Source organism: Saccostrea echinata, unplaced genomic scaffold (genome assembly GCF_033153115.1).
Source record: "Saccostrea echinata isolate AGI-Se365-2 ecotype Australia unplaced genomic scaffold, CSIRO_AGI_Sech_v1 ptg000056l, whole genome shotgun sequence".
Lineage (NCBI taxonomy): Eukaryota > Metazoa > Mollusca > Bivalvia > Ostreida > Ostreidae > Saccostrea > Saccostrea echinata.
This window is the reverse complement of record NW_026889805.1, coordinates 11790762-11810848: the sequence shown is the minus strand read 5'-3', so window position 1 is coordinate 11810848 and position 20087 is coordinate 11790762. Positions and strand designations below refer to the sequence as shown.

The 20087-nt window shown below is 34.3% G+C and overlaps 1 protein-coding gene across 2 annotated transcripts; it reads right to left on the bottom strand.

Annotated features, from left to right (window-relative positions):
• Nucleotides 1-510: 510 nt before the first annotated feature.
• LOC133173690 (beta-1,3-galactosyltransferase 1-like) lies at nucleotides 511-18419 on the bottom strand. Of its 2 annotated transcripts, none has more exons than XM_061308687.1 (3): nucleotides 18265-18419; nucleotides 16192-16220; nucleotides 511-1977 (listed from the first exon to the last, which is right to left on the bottom strand). In XM_061308687.1, exon 3 carries the CDS (start codon nucleotides 1956-1958, stop codon nucleotides 843-845), a length of 1116 nt encoding a protein of 371 aa, XP_061164671.1. In that variant the 5' UTR covers nucleotides 1959-1977; nucleotides 16192-16220; nucleotides 18265-18419; the 3' UTR covers nucleotides 511-842. The 2 variants fall into 2 exon arrangements, with proteins under 2 accessions (XP_061164671.1, XP_061164670.1); XM_061308686.1 differs by lacking the exon at nucleotides 511-1977 and adding an exon at nucleotides 7799-9535 and having other exon boundaries at nucleotides 18265-18416.
• Between the last annotated feature and the right edge of the window lie 1668 nt (nucleotides 18420-20087).

Here is a 20087-nt window from a genome sequence, read left to right as displayed (position 1 = left end):
AAAAATCCAAATCCAAATTTTCTTGGACCTAACAATAAACATTTTTAAACTAAAATGATATATTTCACTTCAGTTTCTTAGAGTCGTCAAATCTTTGTTTACCAACATGATTATATATATATCTCATGATATGTTGAATTAAACTCTTTTGGAAAACGCTCACCCTCACACACATATTTAACAATTCACCATTCATAGATTTTAGCTAGAGCTCTCGACGTGCATGGCTAAAATGCCTTTAACTTTGCTTTCCCCCTTTTAGCTTGAAATTTGAGGTTTTAAATTATCATTATCAGATTTTCCATACCTTTGGCCAAGAAAATATAGGCCTATTTGCGAGTCAATTATTTTTCTCTTTCGAAAATTACTTGTTACACTGTTTGAATATGTATACTGTAATCATTCAACCTTGTTCTCATTCTGTCGGGTTGCTGGAGTGTCTTCATTTCTGTGACTACAACAGCCTGCCAATCTTTTCAACATTACAACAGAATCCAAAATTAACTCGTAAACAATTCTTATTCTCTTAAAACCTTATTAACAAGGTAAGTATACATCAATATTAAATATAATATGGCAAATCTTACACAAATGAAGCTAAAATTGAAAAGTATTTTTAAAAAAAAAAAAAAAAAAAAACTTTATAATTATGCAAACCATGTGAAGTACCCAAGTAAATAGTTAAGAAAATTAGACTACAGGTACAAGAATTTCAATTTGTAAAGACCTGAGTAAATAGTATTTCTCTATATTGCATCATTATAAATACCCCCTCTCATTTTATATTACAGAAATATGCAACCTCCTGTACACTGTCATAACAAGCTCTATGCTGACATCTTTCATGATATAAGAAGCTCTTTTGCTATGAATTTCTGGGCTATTTTTGCATACATTTTTAAAGAAGCGTACCACATTAATTCCATGTAACCTTTTTTCTGAGCGTACGAAGCTACATATTTGCACGTTGTGTTTCCGGTGTAACATTTCATACCCGTTTCCTGCTGAAGCGTCAGGTAATGAGCAATCTGTGTAAATTTAACATTACCAATTTTATCTGGTAGTAGCCCATACAAGTATACATCGTCCACCCAGAAAAAAGGAGTCAAAAATGAGGATTTATAAAGTTCCCGAATAATATCTGCGGATATCAGCACAAAATATCCATTGCAATATGTAACAGGATAATGTGTCATGTTCTTAAATTGTTCATCTTTCACTTGCCATTTGCTTTTCTGGCGCATAATTGGGCTGGTCCCCTTAGGTCTGTTATGACACATTAAGCTCCGTTTTGATTTGCGATATTTTGGAAGGTAATACTCCATCAAATAGAATATATTCACAAACATGTCGTCATCAACTTTAACAACCATTTCGACATTAGAACAAAATTCACTCAGCCATCGATAAGTGAGAACACCTTTATGCGTTAAATTGTGATAGGAGTCGACGAAATGTCCCTGAACAATATCACCATACACAGTACTTTCATTTTCTAGCATTGTTTGTGTTTTTTCATTCTTAGATAGACCAAAAAAGAAAACTATTCGAAAACCCCTATTGCGTAGAATATTGATGTTACCCCACGTGTGACGTATGATGCTTCGTCTTTTGAAGTGGTCTGTTGATGTGTGAACAATCACTACATAGTTTAACTTTTCCTTTGATTTACATATAGATGGGTTATTAATGAGATATGGCGACATTAATGTAAGTGGGTAACTAGTCTTTTTGGCAGACTTAGTGACGGGAAGAACTGTGGAACTAGACTGTTTTGTTGTCAATCTTTGTATATTGTCACTGTCTTTGGCACCCGTTTCGTACAACCTCTGGCTTTGATACTTGGCCATGAACTGAGAAGTCTTTTGCACACTGATGTTACGGAACTGGTCAATCATTATGATCGCTGTTATCATTCCACACACAATCAAAACCAGCCGACGAGCAAACAAAGCCATCAGGTCCAATGTATTCTCCCTACAAGCAAAATTAAGGATATGGATTAGATAATTCGGTAGCAGAAAATGTTCATATTAATCTATTTGTCTAAACGAAATTAAAAATGACATCACCCATTGTTATTAGTTAACGTGTATTAACTATTCAATCAGTACTAGTTGGACATATATAAAAATCCAACTGTCCACCAGTTGGATATTTAGATACACAACTGCCCATCGGTTGGATATTAAAATATCCAACAGTGCATAAATTCACGTGATTAAGCAATGAATAAATAAGAGACAACGTGATAAAAATTGTATTTCCAATGCATACAAAAAATAATAATTACTTTTTGGCATTTAATTTTTGGCACATTAAGAAACACCAATGAAAATATCCAATACGTATCCATTTCTATTGACAATTGTCAACAATAAGAACACCCAATACGTATCCAATTGTATTTCAACAGAATTTGTTTCCCGTTGTCGATGTAGATAAAATATACGAATCACTTTTAGAAATACTTTCACATTTTCTCTTCCAACCTTTAACCACATCACTCCCTGCTGCTGAATATTATTTCGGGTGTCCATTGTCAGCAAATCCCCTCATCTTATTCGATGGTCACCCCTTTTCCGTACTTATCCAGCCAACTTCACACACCATTTGAATAAATTGACTGCCCATTTAGATTTTGACTCTGCTTTTCTTGCATATCTTAAGAAATAATTTCACGTTCAATATTAAAAGTATGTTCTCCGAAACGCCGACATTCCTTTCATCGATTTAAACAGTAAAAATATTGCCCGAGTGGAACTCCGTAATATTCCAATCAGATTTCTTATCTCCCTTGCAGAGTTGTTCATTCCTCTCTCATGAGTTGATGGTAGAGAGTGTCAGATTTCCAAAAAAAAACATAGGTAATCAAAGATTACGAAGCTCACCTCGACGAATGTTATCTACATGTAAGGCAAATTTCACATCATATTTTTTTCTAGTTAGGGTACATCCCAAGATCAATATCCATGCAAGTTTGATTTAATTATAGATCTGCTCAAAAAACTTTTGACCTGTTTAGTAATCAAGAAAATTTTGGTCAGTTCCAACATCCAAAGCAAGTCTGGAAGTTTTCATCCTTAGATGCACCATCTATGCAAGTTTAATCATAACAGGCCATAATATTATATAGCTACTCCAAAAAATTACCCTGGTCACTCATCTGGAAAATGTACGTCAGATTCAGAATCCAAGGCAAGTCTGGAAGTATCCATCCCTAGATACATCATCCATGCTAATTTGGTTAAAATATGGCTAAAATTCACTCATGTGGAAAATCTAGGTCAGACCCAGCATTCGAAGCAGGTTGGTTAGTGTACATCCCTAGATGCATCATCCATGCAAGTTTGGTCCAGGTAGGGCTTATAGTTACTTGGGAACGAGACTACTCCTAAATCTAAACCTGGTCTCACATGTGGAAAATCTAGGTCAGATCCAGCTTCCGAAGCAAGTGTGGTAGTGTCCATCCCTAGATGCATCATCCATGCAAGTTTGGTCCAGGTAGGGCTTACAGTTACTTGGGAATGGACCTGCTCCTAAAACTTTAACTTGGTACACATCTGGAAAATCTACATCAGATCCAGCATCCGAACTAAGTGTGGCCATGTCCATCCCCAGATGCATCATCCATGCAAGTTTGGTCAAGGTAGGGCTTATAGTTACTTGGGAATGGACTTGCTCCTAAAACTTTAACCTGGTCACTCATCTGGAAAATCTAGGTCAGATCCAGCATCCGAAGCAAGTGTGGTAGTGTCCATCCCTAGATGCATCATCCATGCAAGTTTGGTCCAGGTAGGGCTTATAGTTACTTGGGAATGGACTTGCTCCTAAAACTTTAACCTGGTCACTCATCCGGAAAATCTACACTAGATCCAGCATCCGAAGCAAGTGTGGTAGTGTCCATCCCTAGATGCATCATCCATGCAAGTTTGGTCCAGGTAGGGCTTATAGTTACTTGGGAATGGACCTGCTCCTAAAACTTTAACCTGGTCACTCATCTGGAAAATCTAGGTCAGATCCAGCATCCGAAGCAAGTGTGGTAGTGTCCATCCCTAGATGCATCATCCATGCAAGTTTAGTCCAGGTAGGGCTTATAGTTACTTGGGAATGGACCTGCTCCTAAAACTTTAACCTGGTCACTCATCTGGAAAATCTAGGTCAGATCCAGCATCCGAAGCAAGTGTGGTAGTGTCCATCCCTAGATGCATCATCCATGCAAGTTTGGTCCAGGTAGGGCTGATAGTTACTTGGGAATGGACTTGCTCCTAAAACTTTAACCTGGTCACTCATCTGGAAAATCTAGGTCAGATCCAGCATCCGAAGCAAGTGTGGTAATGTCCATCCCTAGATGCATCATCCATGCAAGTTTGGTCCAGGTAGGGCTTATAGTTACTTGGGAATGGACTTGCTCCTAAACTTTAACCTGGTCATTCATCTGGAAAATCTAGGTCAGATCCAGCATCCGAAACAAGTGTGGTAGTGTCCATCCCTAGATGCATCATCCATGCAAGTTTGGTCCAGGTAGGGCTTATAGTTACTTGGGAATGGACCTGCTCCTAAAACTTTAACTTGGTCACTCATCTGGAAAATCTAGGTCAGATCCAGCATCCGAAGCAAGTGTGGTAGTGTTCATCCCTAGATGCATCATCCATGCAAGTTTGGTCCAGGTAGGGCTTATAGTTACTTGGGAATGGGACTTGCTCCTAAAACTTTAACCTGGGACGCCGACGCTAACGCCGACGCCGACACCGACGCCGACGCCGACGCCGGGGGTATAGCATAAGCTCATCTCGACTTCGTCGAGGTGAGCTAAAAAGTCCCACTTCTTTTTTCCAAAATTCTGATTTTTCCTTGCTGTTTCCAAGTCAAAAATATTCAAGTCACTATCTGTCTTCCAATGAAGCTCTCTAAATTTACTTTGGGTTTTAGAAATGCCTCATCTGATTCCATGTCTGCTTATTATATCGAAAAGAAGCATCGGTTTCATGCTCACTAGTTCATGAATAAAATGGTGTTAGGTCCGGCTTTTGAATTGCGTCACTGTCGGATATATGAATGGGCTAGATGCTTATTGTATTATATTGTACCAGGGCAAAGTTTAATATATTAATGGGTCGATGTTTATTTGAGGTTCAAAGCGGGGATTTTTTTTTAAAGAAAGATAAATAATGAGATACATGTAGTGTTGAATAGTTTAGAGAAAACATCCTCTCCTCGGGCCTTCGACCCTAGGAAGGAATGTTTTCTCTAATGAAATATGAAGATAACGAACAGTAATCAAGATCAAAAGTCCATTGGAGCAATAAAAATTTGGAGCAGATCAAACACGGACCATTAAAAACATCAGATGTGGGATTAGGTGCCATAGAGGAGTAAGCATCCCATGTCGACCGCGGTCATACCTGCCCTGTGCTCCTTGTCATAATCGGGCAAACGGAAAAAAAATCCGTAAATTTACTGAATATGTACGGTATTGTGGCCTTTTGAACATTTAACTTGATCACTTTATAAGCATTATCTTTAAAAAAAATTAATACAACCCAGCAAAATTGCATTGACCATAGAATTTGCCAAATGTTGACTTTAAACGGAACTGTTGATATCCATTTATGATCAACTTATTTATCTATAGCTTGCCTCCTTTTAGAAATTGTTAGTATGTAGAACATGCTCTTGCGTATTGAATCAACTGGGAGACATAAACTCCATAAGCATTCAAGAGATAACGATATTGGTATTATATTGCTACATACATGTAAATAAGGGAAGATGACGGTAGAAAAAGTTGGTCATCACGTTTACCATAAAGTTTTGTTGTTAGGTTGCCTTTAATGTATATTCTAGTAAAACATCCAAATATGAAACAGATGCATCGGACTCTGTGGTGTCTTTTGTTTCGAGTTCAAAGGAATATATCAAATCAACATAGGAATGAAAATGCTTACTGTTAATTGATAAAACGTCGTCGATATATCTACATGATGTAAACGTCAAATTGAAGGCCACAGCAAGAGATCTTCTTTTCATATAGAAGTTTCTGAATGAATTCTGCTTCATAAACTATTCAACACTAACTATCTCATTATTTATCCATTAATTCTACCACCTCCAATTTTTTCAGTAAGGGACTGATTTACGTCGATATCTATTGAAACTGGCAGCATGCATTCGATTTTATATGGAATGGCATACTCAGTATACCAATGGTTTGTTTTCGACAATAGAAATTAGCAACTGAAACAAATGACCTTAGGTAATATAGATTTCTAATATAAATTCTATGTCAAAAATAGCTTAATATTTTTTTTTCTTTTTTGCCTCGGACTAGAATGACGCTCTCTCATTGTCATTGGTTATCGACAAAACAATACTTACTAGGGTTGATGGCTGCCCACAGAAATATGTCGGGTTGTTTCAATGGCAGGTTCGGTTTTTGCTTCGCCTTCCATGGGCTTCGCCTTGCCTTCCATGCACTTGAACCCAACATTTCTCCGTGGACAGTCAGTAACAAATAACTAATAGGTAACAATATTCTGTGGTTCTTTGAATACAGATTTCAATACTAAGTATGTTAAATCAGCTCGGCTGATGTATTTCAGTATTAGTGCACACAGTGGGGGAAATTTTCACCTCCGTTTTATTTTAGCCTCTTTCGTCCTCGTTTAAAATGGGCGAATTAAATTCACTCTTATGGTTGAATTAAAAATAGGGCAAAATTGTTTGCATATGTGAAAGGGCAAAAATAACCATGTATGCAGCATATCCATACATGTATTTGCATAATGATTTGTATTTGGTTATGTAAATACTTTTTCTGAGCTGTAAAGAATGATAAAAGTGAAGATAACCAGGGTTGAGTCCTCTTCAATCCAATATTAATTCTTTTGCATCCCTTAAGGCTTTTGTTGGTTTTAAAAATGAACATAGAGTCTGAGCATACAAAATTGCAAAAATGAGAATATGCACTAAAATTCTAAGTCATCATCAACTTAGTGAATAAATGCATTGTGCAGATGGTAATTATAGATAATGTGTAAATATTAATGTGAAATTTTAAAATAAAAATGCTATTTAGGGGAAAAAAGAGTAAAGAAAAAAATGTTTACAAAGATGCATAAAACTCACTTAGAAATAGATGAAGGTTTCACTATTTTTTACAAGAAAAGTTTGATAGTAAATAGATTTTAATGGTGGAAATTCGATCTCATTTAAAATTTTGTCATTCAATAATCTTTTTTTTTTATAGGAATAACTATATTGATAGTAAATCAGATGCGAAATCAGATAGTAAATCAGATGCGAAAGTTTCACTCGAATTGAAGTCCCCACACACTGTCCAAGCACATAGATTATATTTCTATTCATCTAGTTGATGATCATTTTTATTTTCTCCTCAATAAAATATTCTTTTTAAATTCTGTACATGTACCTTTACTGTACCTTCTTTTTTACAGAAATGCACATACGCATTTATGCCTTACTTAAATCAAATCATCACGGTTTTTAAAAAGGAAAAAAAAAACACCCAACTGATAAAAAGGCAAGCTTTCTTGATATTATTTAAGTACATTTAGTTGAGAATAATCAATAAATTCTGTTATAACGAAAAAGGTGAAGATAACAAACAATATTCGGTCTCAGAAAACAACCTACAAACAATGTGTACAAATCTGTGAAGACTCGGAATAAACAGGTATAAGTATCTCTTTACGATGTATAACAAAAACATTCAACACGATATAATAAGAAGTAGCATTCAGCTAACAATCCCTAATAATGAGGAAAAACGAACACATCACAGTCTCGCATTCATTAAACAATCTTCAACAGGCAGTGAGGTGTCTGCATAAATGTACATGTGACTTCATTACCACTGCTAAAAATGGTATCCTTAGTTGTCAACTTACTTAAGTTCTATAAATGATTTCTGAAAAAATTCTGTACCTTGTCTGATATCTAAATGGTACATGAACGACATAACTAAATACAGAGCAAACATTTCGCTAAATCATTAAACGGCAGCTCCGGATAGGGATTGTAAATGATAAATTTTATTCTGAATAGGAAGTTTGATTGAAGAAACTCTGGACAAAATAAAGTCACCGCGAATAAAACCAGATTTATACTTTTCAAAAGGTGCCCCTTAGTCACAATTAACCAAGATACATATCTGACAACTTACAGAGCATGCAACCCACCACATTTCAGTCATTCAAGATTGTTAAATACAGAGATTAAAACAATTTCATATAAAATGTTGTCCCGCTGCTTTCTTCATTGCCTCCTGTACCATAGCAATGTTTGCATGGTTCCTCGTCCAGCGAGTCATTTTAGAGAGGGTCGCCAACCAGAGTTTCTCTATTCCCCCATCATCCCACGCGAGGACACCGACATGTAGGAGTGGACCACTCCCATTATATTCTTCGAGTCCTGACTTTAAATTCAAAGTAAGCGCACTTGCAATGTCTTCATAATGTACATCTTTTACTTGTCCGAGCAACATTCCAAAGAGATAAGCATCGTCCACGGAAAAGTATGGTGACGTAAATGAGTATTTATAAAGCTCGGGTACGAGATCCGAAGAAAAGAGAACAAAAAATCCACCACAGAATTTTGGGTAATATTTTTGGCCTTTGTATATATAATCCGGAACATACCATTTACTGCTGCGGTCTCTTACGATAACACTAGTCATGTTCTCTTTCAGTGAACACATAATCACTTTACTCTTGTGAAAGATTTGGGACACAAGAAATTCGGTCATGGCGAAGATGTTAATGAACATATCGTCGTCAGCTTTGACAATGTATTTGGCATGTAAACAGTTGTCATTTATCCATTGCATGGCTTGCATACTTTTAAGTGTCAGATTTCCTTGAGTATCTTCAAAATTACCTTGCACAATATCCCGAGTATTCAAATTTTCATTCACTATCATTAACTGCTCCTCCTTGGTTGGTGGTTTCCCCAGAATGAAAATTGTTCTCACTTTGATGTCTGAAAACACGTTCTTGTTGGCCCAGGACTCGCGAAGCATTCTACGGTGTTCGAAATGACTCCATAAACTATGAAAATAAATTAAGATATCTACTTCCGTTGAGTTACATATATGAGTATTAGATATGATCGGTGTAGTGAGATTAGGATGGGGGCCTACTGGTATGAATTTTTTGGCAGTACTCCTATTAAACCATTCTCTCGTATGGTCAGGGTAAATATCATTTGTTTGTGGTTGCTCTTTCATATCTTCTTGTTTAGTGTTCTTAGTTCCCCGCAATAAAGAGAACAAAAATGATTCTCTTTCTTGTCTTAAAACATTTGGGTTTCTGCTCGTATGCAATGTTTTGCGTTTGGAAGATGCTGTCATTGTCGTTATTACCGTGAACACGCATGCTCCTATCACAAAGGCGGCGAATGTACTTTCGATATACCGAGATATGTACAGCTTCTTTGGTTTCATTCTTTCGTAGTGGACACTATCTCCAAAGCAAGGCAATCACAAAGAACATGCGAACTCTATACAAGTCTTCATCTGAAAATGGTAAAAAGAGGCTGCTAGCTTCTCAATTCTCAGTCAGTCTTTATGTAAAATCATATGAAATGATGAACAACAATCCAAGTTATATAATAGAGTCTTTCTTCTGTGTATGGCCATCACCAGTGTGGTTAGAACGCAAATTCTCACATTCTAAATAGCCATACCATTCTTAATAAATCAGGTATATAATTGACAATGTCACACATCAATAGAGCATACTCTAGGCCAGTCAGTCAGGAACCTGATACAAACAGTGCTAAATGAATCGTGTATTTCAGAAGGGTTAGGGTTGTTACATGAAGGATGCCACTGTGCTCGAGATACAAGTATAACATTTAAGCAACCATTGCGATAAAGAAACAACAGACACATACGTCACAGAATAAGGAAACCGATGTGTTACGCAACTTAATGACAGTGGTCCGTTTACATATTGACGATGAACATTAGTTGCGAACAAATCAAAATGGATTAAATAAAAACCGCTTTCCAAAGCACATAACTTAAAAATTACTTTTACCTTAATACACTTGGTTCATGTGTCGATACTTATTATTTTTATTTATTAGGATAAGCTACAATGGAGTGGGACACAATATGGAAGACAATAAAGAGCTAAATACATGTAAACGTATTTACAAAATTTTATGAGTTTAAAAGTATTATGTGTGTTTTAGTCAATATAACCCTTGTCAATGAAAGTTTAGGAGTTATGTATAATAAAAAACTTTCTTCAGCACATAATATAGTCTCAAAAATTAGCAGCCATAATCTCTGATCCAAAAGGTCATGAATTTTATGATTTTGGTGGGGGGCTAGATGCTTATTATCCTCTAAATACTCTTGCAAACACTTTTAAATTACTACTAACATGTCCACATTTTCCAATAGGCTGAATCTATGACATTCAGAAATTTTGCCAGCTTTCATCTATAGAAGTTACATAAAAAAATTGCCTGAAATTGTCTCGACCGTTTCAGAGAAGATGCCAAAAATGTTCGACGACGGACCGGAAGGAATAACAATTTGTCACCTGAGTAACTGATGATCAGGTGACCTAAGAAAGTAAAAAAAAAAAAAAAGATCTTCAATTAAATACACTACGAAAAACGATCTCATCAATTATTCCATGATTTCATTGAAATATTCATTTAAACAACAAACAATCAATCATTTATACACTTTGCAAGGTCCTGAGAATTTTTTTTAAACATTTCTAAAACCTTTCAACAATTATACTGAACTGTATAACTACATTTTCCAACTTTTCACCAATTTTTGTGGATTAGGCAAATAGTTTAATTAAACAGGTATCACTAGTTTAGTGGGAGAGGCACCTATTTATTACTGGGGAGGGGGTATCTTTAAATAAAAACGTATAAACCAAAAAAAAAAAATCAAAAGAAAATGTTATTTCTGTGTTGACAGTCCGTTTTACATGTCAAACTTCAAGGCCATTATATCATAAAAATGAAAAATTGTGTTTTGTATGAAGACCCTTCTGTTTCAACAACTTGAACGCACACTACCGATTTAGTTATTTCAAGTGTTTGAAAATGCATTTCAAAACCAAAACTAGGTTGCAACCACTACTGAAATAACGTCCACTATTTAAAGTTATTTTATTAATGCACTCTCAACCACTCTTGAATAATAATTTCAATTTCATTAGTGGTTGAAACACACCTCTTCATAAGCTGTGGGTAAAAGAATGGCTTTTTTTCCATTGGAGTACCTATTTTTGGTGAACCCTATTTTTCAACAAGATTTAAGAATTAGACTTGTCTTTAGCGTCCGCGGACGAATTGGTTTTGAATATCGGCACCGTGTAATTCATGGACTGGAGGCTTGGAGTGGAGTTATGGAGTGGAGTTTGGAGTGGAGTTTGGAGTCAAATTTTGGAGTCTGATTTTTTTTTAATGAGTTTAAGTTTTGTTATCAAGCACCAGCTAGTGCAATATTTAACGTGACTCTTAAGGCTAAATTTAGTTAGTCTTGTTGAATCGCCTTAAAATCTGCTAAAAAACAGACAAATAATTTTTTTTCCTATTTTATGTTAAATCGTAAAGGGGGGAAGGTTTCTCATTTCCGTTTCATACTCCATAATCTATTCCAGCATTCCAGGTTATTTTCTATTCTTGATTGCAATACCCAAAAATAAGAGCTACTGATGAATGCGTGATCTTTACATTGACAACTGCTCAATCATGGTATAAATATTTTCAAATTTGATTTGTCTTATTTACGTATGAAATTAAGATACAAAATTTATCAGATGACAACTCTACACTTTTATTATATTCCCATGTTGCTACTGAAGGTGACGCATGTGTTCCTTGAAACAGTGTAGTGTATATCCCTATATGAATCGAGTTATGTCCAAGACACGATGTAGTTACGATATCAACAGATTACTTCTTTATAGTTTGCTACATTATTTCTTTTTACTTATATGTATATTACTTCGAAGTTTTCCTTTCTGTCACGATATCATATCGGATCATAATTGTTCAATGGATTATGGTCCCAACCCGCAACCCCCAAAAATGCTGTTGCTTTTTAATATGTGAGTAACTTGAATTCAATCACTTCATGAAGTTTTCCTAATAGTGTCGATATCGACGATATTGCTTCGATATCAAATCATGTACACTCATCCCTTGGTACCGTAGTTGTCATGGTATATGTGTGTCTATGTTTACTTTGCATTCAGGAAAATTTTAATTCCAATCGATATCGTTGATATCGACGATATCAACTCATTTTTGTCATTGCTCTTGTTTTTTTTTTTCTTTATGCAAGACTTGTGCTTGTGTACTTTCTAAATACTAAGTTTGTCCTGCTGTCCATATCGTCGATATCGTATCTTTATCGAATCATGATTGTTAAAGACATGTTTTATCAACCTTCACCCTAACCTTAATCTAAAACCTTACCCTAACCTTAACCTGACAATAACAACCCCTCATCCTGTATTTATTTACATATTAATATCAAAAATGAATCAATATCCACATCGCTTTTGGTCTTTTATAATTATGTTATACATTAACTTGAAAAAAAATTGACAGATCAGGATCAATATCGTCATGATATTGTCGATATCGAAGATATCAACATGGAATTCATTCTTGGACATGTCTGCATAATTAAAAAAAAATGTTATGAAGGATTTTACTAGTATGCAGTTTTTTTGTTTGTTTGTTTGTTTGTTTTTTTTAATCTATAATTGAATTACTTGTAAATATCATTTTTGATAATGACATCTTTTACAATGATTAATGTTAATGATTATAAATTTCTTTGTTGCATCAATTAGAGTTATTCACAACCAAATCTATACTTATATTATGAAAGACATAGTATCAGTCATATATTTGAAAGCTTGTCCTAGGAGTTAAGATAAAACCAGATATTCATTTAAAATGATGATAGTTTAAAGAAGTCGGGTGTAGATCAAATTATCTATTACCTAAATCTCAGGTAGATATTATATTTATTAGTTTATTATTATTTTTTTTTTTGTTTTGGACAGGTTAATCTTCTGGTCAACTTTACAAAGTTACTCTTTTTCCTCAAAAATGTATAACCCAAAATATTGTACTTTAATGAATAACATGTTGATGTGAATAAATGGGTCTGTTATAATCACAACGCACTGCCTGCTCTTGTATAAATAACTCTTGACAGATTCTGATTAACTGAATATGTGGGACATACAGTGGCTGCATCAATTTCCTGCACATTCTTTCAGATTGGGTCATGGGTATAAATTTCACTTTCATTGTCAATTAGTGTGTTATCTAAAACAGTGACAGTTCATTCTATGTTTTAATTTAGGAATGACTCTAATTCTTGGCCAAATTATTCGAGTATAACCTGGTTTGAGTCAGTTTACGCTTTATAATCCGCGAAGCGGATTATAAAACAGCGTAAACTGACCCAAACCAGGTTATACTCGAATAATTTGGCCAAGAATTAGAGTCATTCCTTATAATTTAATTTTAAAATCATTAAATAACTATGGGTGTAAAATTTCGTTGCTTTTTATTAGTTCAAATTTGCCGCTCAATAATACAACCGTAGTAACGGAAGTAACGGAAGTGATGGGAAGCGAGGGGAGGTAAAAACTGATACATAGGCCTAGCAGCTTGTTTACATGTGGTTAGATCGAATTATTGTTTGAAGTTAAAGGTACATTTATTAAATCTGGAATTTTCCATGAATCCCGAGGACTGGAAATGAGAGGATTGTATGGATACTGATGATTCAGCTGGTTGTCAGGGGGGTGTGTCCCCATACCAAACCAGGTTATACAGAAATAATTTGTTTTCCTTTTTGGATATTAACCAATCAGGGGCTAGAATACAAACAAAATTAAATTATTCAAATTTAACTGTTACATAAATAATGACCACAATTGCTTTCAACACATAATTAGATAATGGTGATAAAAAACCCTTAACTAAATTTTATCTTTCTGTCAAATCTTTGTTATTTCTGCTAAAACTTTATAGGTTTTTGACCACATAGGTGTATAAACAATGTAGGTTAAAAAATTGTTACAAGGTTGTTTGATTTTACATAGTTACTTCCATGTACGCATATGTACTTCCATGTAATCCATATTAGAATAAGACTATTCAATGATTTTTCTCTATATATAATTTACTTTGATTTGCACACATCAACTTAGTTTCTTAACATGTGACTTGAAAAAAGATGATCAATTCACATAAATTTACTTAAAAAAATAAATTATGTTATGATATTGTAATATGCATACAATATATTGGTGACTCACACTTTTATCAATTTAGAAGTATATGGAAAGGGATGCACTATGATGCCAGTTAAAGGATCATGATATCTGTACTTACTCTGAAAGAATGCAATGATCTTAACACATGCATGCTGTTCTGTGGAGAACTAAATTAATTCAACACTAAGTCACATACACCAAAATTAAATGGTCATCGTTCACAGTTTAATCAGCATCTCGGAAATTGGGTGCATGTGAGGATTCTGGCCTTTCACTAATTAGGAAATATTTCTATGAGCCAATGTAATCTTACAAAGCTTTCACTATCAATTAGAAAACTGACAGTTTATTTAATGATTAATAAAAATAAACTGAGCACTACAAAACAATAAAACTTTGCTTTCTTTTTGAAGTGTGATATGAATTAACATTTGTTGTTTTCAGATGTCTGCAGCATTTTAAATGAAGATATTTCACATTGCATCTGTCTTTTAGAGTTATTAATTATTGCCAGACAATTTAAGTTAGTATTTGCAGACTGGATTAGATGATTTGATTTAGTTGGTGCATAGTAGGTATGATTGCTTTCATACTCTATAAACACCACAGCATGTATAAATCTTAAAGGAGACAGTGAAAGAGTGATAAGGGCAATAGTGTGAGTAAGCAAAGATGACAACACCAGGAGAGAATACAAACAGAATGAGAATGTGAGGGTGCAAATTTCTGAGAATGGGGGAGCGACAACCCAAGGAAAAGAGAGGGATTGTTATGGCTGTCGCTATAATGCTCTTAATGCAAGGAAGTGAGGGAGTAAGTTGACCTTTTAGTACACCATATACATGTGTATAGAGGTATAAAGTGTGTAACTTAATTAATTTAAAACTAATTATTATTTTTTGAAATTTTACATGGTAGGCATATTGGGTAATGAATAGTTGAGTGTATAATACTGAAAAACTGCCTTCTTATAAATTGATATCAATTCTGAACCTAATAATTCTTGAAATTGTTAAATGTCCAATCAAACCATATCGGTTGATTAATTATATTCAACATAATTTCCAAACATTTTGAAAGAAAAAGGGTTATCTTGTCAGCATCATGTCTGTTTATTCACTACTGATGTAATTTTCTGAAGTTCCAAATACCAGAAAAATACCAGTGTCAGAAACTCGCAAATTTTAACTGGGTCATAGCACCTATATATGAATTGCCAACCTTTATACCAAAAAAATGAGACTTTGATACTAGGCAATTTCTTTAACTTCTTTTTTCCATTATTGTATAAAAAAAATTCCAGACTCCAAAAATTGACTCCAAACTCCACTCCAAAATCCACTCCATAACTCCACTCCAAGCCTCCAGTCCATGAATTACACGGTGCCTTGAATATCCAGGCAAACACTCATTCTGTCACTTGATTTTAAATCTACTGGGTTCGACATACCAATCTCCATATTCTTTTAAAGTTTTTGGTGAAAGATTGATATTTGCGTAGATTTTTTTTTTACATAATATAAAAATCTCGAATGATCATAATTAACTCTATCATTATCCTTGCACGTTTTTTTCTGTTGATCTGTGCTTTTCTTCCTGAAAGATAAGGTTTTGATTTATGGGTGGACACTTAACATTAAAAAGAACCCATTTGGAAATGGCCTTTAGGATACGCTTCCTCGTTAGCATTTCTTAACACTGTGTGTGTGTAAAACAATTGATATTCTCATGCACAACAAACTTTATAGACAGATCACATGTCAATGAATCTATTACCCAAGCACTAGTAAGCGCGTATACCAGAACACTAATGAAGTGTAAGATTTCATGTGTCTAATCTCAATTAAAATATAATAGGAAGTTATGACAGAAAAGTGTATCTATTTACCTTTGCACTCATCAAGATTCTGTAGGTACCTACAACAGCAAATAAACTTAAATGTATTACGAAAAAAAATTTAAAATATACTGAAAGACATAAATTCTTTTACCAGAGATGCTGAATTCATACTCTATCAGATTATCTAACTACAGAAAAATGAAACTGGCATCTTATTCCTTTAGAAATGTTTGAAATATGTTCACCGACTTTCTTAATGCTGTAACTTTTGAACAGAGAAATCAGCAATAATAGAATTAATATGGTGAAATAGATTAGAAACACATGTCAGATAGATTGTAATGTATAAAACTTAGTCTCGACATAACTTTGACGTGTTTTTGGTGAATGTCGCTCTACGCGTGGCTCGGTTTAGATTTTTATCAAGTCATTGAAACATGTAGTTTATATGATTTTTATGGCAGTAACACAGTGAAGTAACACATAATAAATATAAAATGCTCAGAAATTCAAATTTATTAAATAGAAGAGTCGAACTTTGGTAAGGATACTTGTTCATTGTTTCCTATAATAGTCCATATACATAAAGCATACTTTCTTTGACTATATATAAAAGGAGAGACTCACACGACAGACATTATAAATATATACCAGCAAACCGAATTTAAATTACAAAAGAACCAGCGCTCGCTTCGTAATCGGGAGACCTGGGTTCGATTCTCGTTCGGTGCGCCACGTCTAACCTATGACGTAAACATAGGCAGTGATTGTTCCTTCGTCAAGCGCCGAAGTGAAAGTCACAGGTCCATCGGATGAGACCTTAAAAACCGAGGTCACGGTAGGCGTTTGCACGATAAAGAATCCTCAGTGTTCAATAGCCCTAAGTTCAGAGTATATGTCTAAATTTGAAGCCCTTCACCAGCATACGGTGACCTCTCTATATGAGTGAAAAGTTCTCGAATGGGACGTTAAACAACCTACAATCAATCAGAAGAGTCCTGATGAAAAATTAGAAATCAGACAGTGTCGAGTAATTAAATCGGGGTAGAACCTCTTCCTGGTCAACACAATAAAAGTACATGTATAACCTTAGGTGTTAAAGGTTCCAACTTTCGACATTTCTTTTTTTTTTTTTTTTTTGGAATACAAGATAAATTTCTTGAATACATTACAATGGGAGGATTTGACTATACTGCAACAAAAAGTTGGGTTGGGTTGGGGGCACCAGCTTTCAATACTAAATTAACAGTAAAAGATAAGTTTCAGACCCCCCCCCCCCCGATACTACAAAACAGGACAATTGTTACACTTTGTAGTGAATCCTGAGACATAAATAGATAGACTTGTTATGATAAACTTGACTATTATGAGTATAATCTCCAAACATTAAAAAGTTATCACCACTTGGTGAAAAAAATGAAATAAATTAATGTCCGACTTTTTTATATCCTTTGATAAGTTTTCTCTGAATCCTTGTTGCAGGAGGGGACCGAAGTTAAGGGGAAAAAAACCATGAAATGAGCGAGTAATGTTAGGATATTATGCTTATAAATAAATTCTAGATCACATGATACTGTCTATTTAAAATTTAAAAAAATACCATGCAACAGGAACTATGGAGAACCCAGAATAGCTTTATTCAAATTTCTTAATTTTATCAAGAATTTAAACATGTAAATTCCCATGAACTGATGGTACCAATAATCCATTTAAAAGTCTACTAGGTCACGATTGACCAACTCTTCCAAAGCGGATTAAAATCATGTGTACAACTTCCCTGTATTATTTACATGTGGTCTTTAGATGCTATACATATTCTAAAAATGACTAAATCACTCAAAGCAGTTTGAACTATGTCATGATTGTGTTTTAAGGACTCCGTCTTACAGAGAAAGCCAATCTATATTTACCATAGTCAATACATGGCATCCAAATAGGTATCTTCTTTTGTTTACAACTGACTGAGAATCCGTTACAAACTTACCTAGATTAAAGTCCTGAGGTTATAAAATCACACAGCTCATTATTCGAACTATTCTTGTGTTTTCTTATTTTAAGTTGGCCCGAAGTTAGAATGGTGAAATTGTTGAAGAAAAAAGGAGATTGAGAAATTCCACCTACCTGTACATTCTCATGTACTCAGTTATTGGTTAGCATCGATCAATATTTCTCCATGAATTAATTAACATTTCTAGAGGTTCCACCTTTATCGTTATACTTTCTACCACTAATCACACCTCGTCACCGCCTTATCGTACCACCGTTCACAGTATTCTACAGAGGTAGACGAGCCAGTCTTCATGTTTAAATGTCTTGAGTGATACGGTTGACGAAACCTTTTGTCGCTGATTCACCAACCATTACACCCGGCACAACCTGTTATATATATATACGCTGCATACAAATACTATACACGATCAATGCATTTCCTGTGCGACACACCCTTCTCTATATGTTTATCCTTAAATTTGAAGGTGTGTTTTTATCTTTTAATACTATGTGCTCGGACAGACTATATCTCTACAGTGTAATCAGTTCATGAATTTCTTCTCATTAGCATGTTAACATGTTAACACTGACTCGCAGAGAGATAGTGTGTGTACACAGAACAATTGAGACCCTAAGGCTTCAACCACACGCGCATGAGGACCGGATCCCCACCCCTTCCCCTTTCGACTAATTTTTCCCTTATAAATTACCTTTTACTGACATATTTGTAACCTTTACTATATCATCAGTTCGGAAAATTAGTAAACCTAAAACAAATATTTTATAAAAACTTCTACCCCACTTACGACTGTGCTCACCTTTGCCCTCAACGCTTAACAAAATCCTCCTTGTCTTCCTGTCAAATTCATTTTTACCTGTGTACAAGTCTATATTTTTATACACGTAAATATTTTTTTTAATAAGTTTATCTAAATAAAAGCACTAATTGTCATCCCCTAATTAAGAACCGCGGTTTTACAGTAGCTATTAAGGACATACGCAACGTAGTTTGAACTTTATTGTCTTTTTCCCTGGAGTTGAAGAGTTCCAATACTTAAAGGAACTGTGTGCTACATTTTTATGTCTATATATGCTGTTGTACACTTCTTCTAAAACAAGTTTGGATAAACAAATTATCTAGAATATATGTTTAGTTATTTTTGTGTATTTTTCTTTGAATTATATGAGAATTTTCATCAATTGATATCTTTTCAAAACCCCTGGTAATGCATGCTGATTTTTTGTCTACGAACATCTGATGACACTATAATCTTAAATTAAAAATATCTCGAAAAATTATCAGTAGGTAAGGTACGTTGCGTATGTCCTTAAGGATTGTTGGTAATTTTATAAATCACTGTCTTCTTATTCCTCCAGATGTCTGATTTTTTCTGTGGTTTGATAATATTTTATTATCTATATTTTTTTGTAAGAAGAATTGTGCAAAAGTTCTTCAAACTTAGTATACCCTTTCCTTGAGCATTAATTATTGCATCCATTTTCTTTAAAATATACGGATCACAGTTTAAAATGAAATGATATAAAGGATCACAATAATCACCGAATGAATTATTTCTATCAGTTATGTATATGACTCTCAAATTTTGTTAGAACTCAATATAAATATTGCATCAATTAATACGATGTCTTTTAAATGAATACTAATCTGCAACAGTTAAGACACCCCCCCCCCCCCCGTTTTAGGAGAAAAAAAAATATAGATTTTTTCCCTATGTATTCATTTTACATATCAATCATAAAAACTAACCTGATTCTACAAAACAGGCTTTTTGCAATATAAAGTAATTGATAGTAACACTGATGGATATTCCATCAAAATTTTATACCCAAAATAGAATTTAACACTGCACTGTATCATAACTTTTCAATCGATTACTGAACATGAAAACAAACTACCCAAATATTGAAAAAAGTTAAATCTTTAATAGCTATAG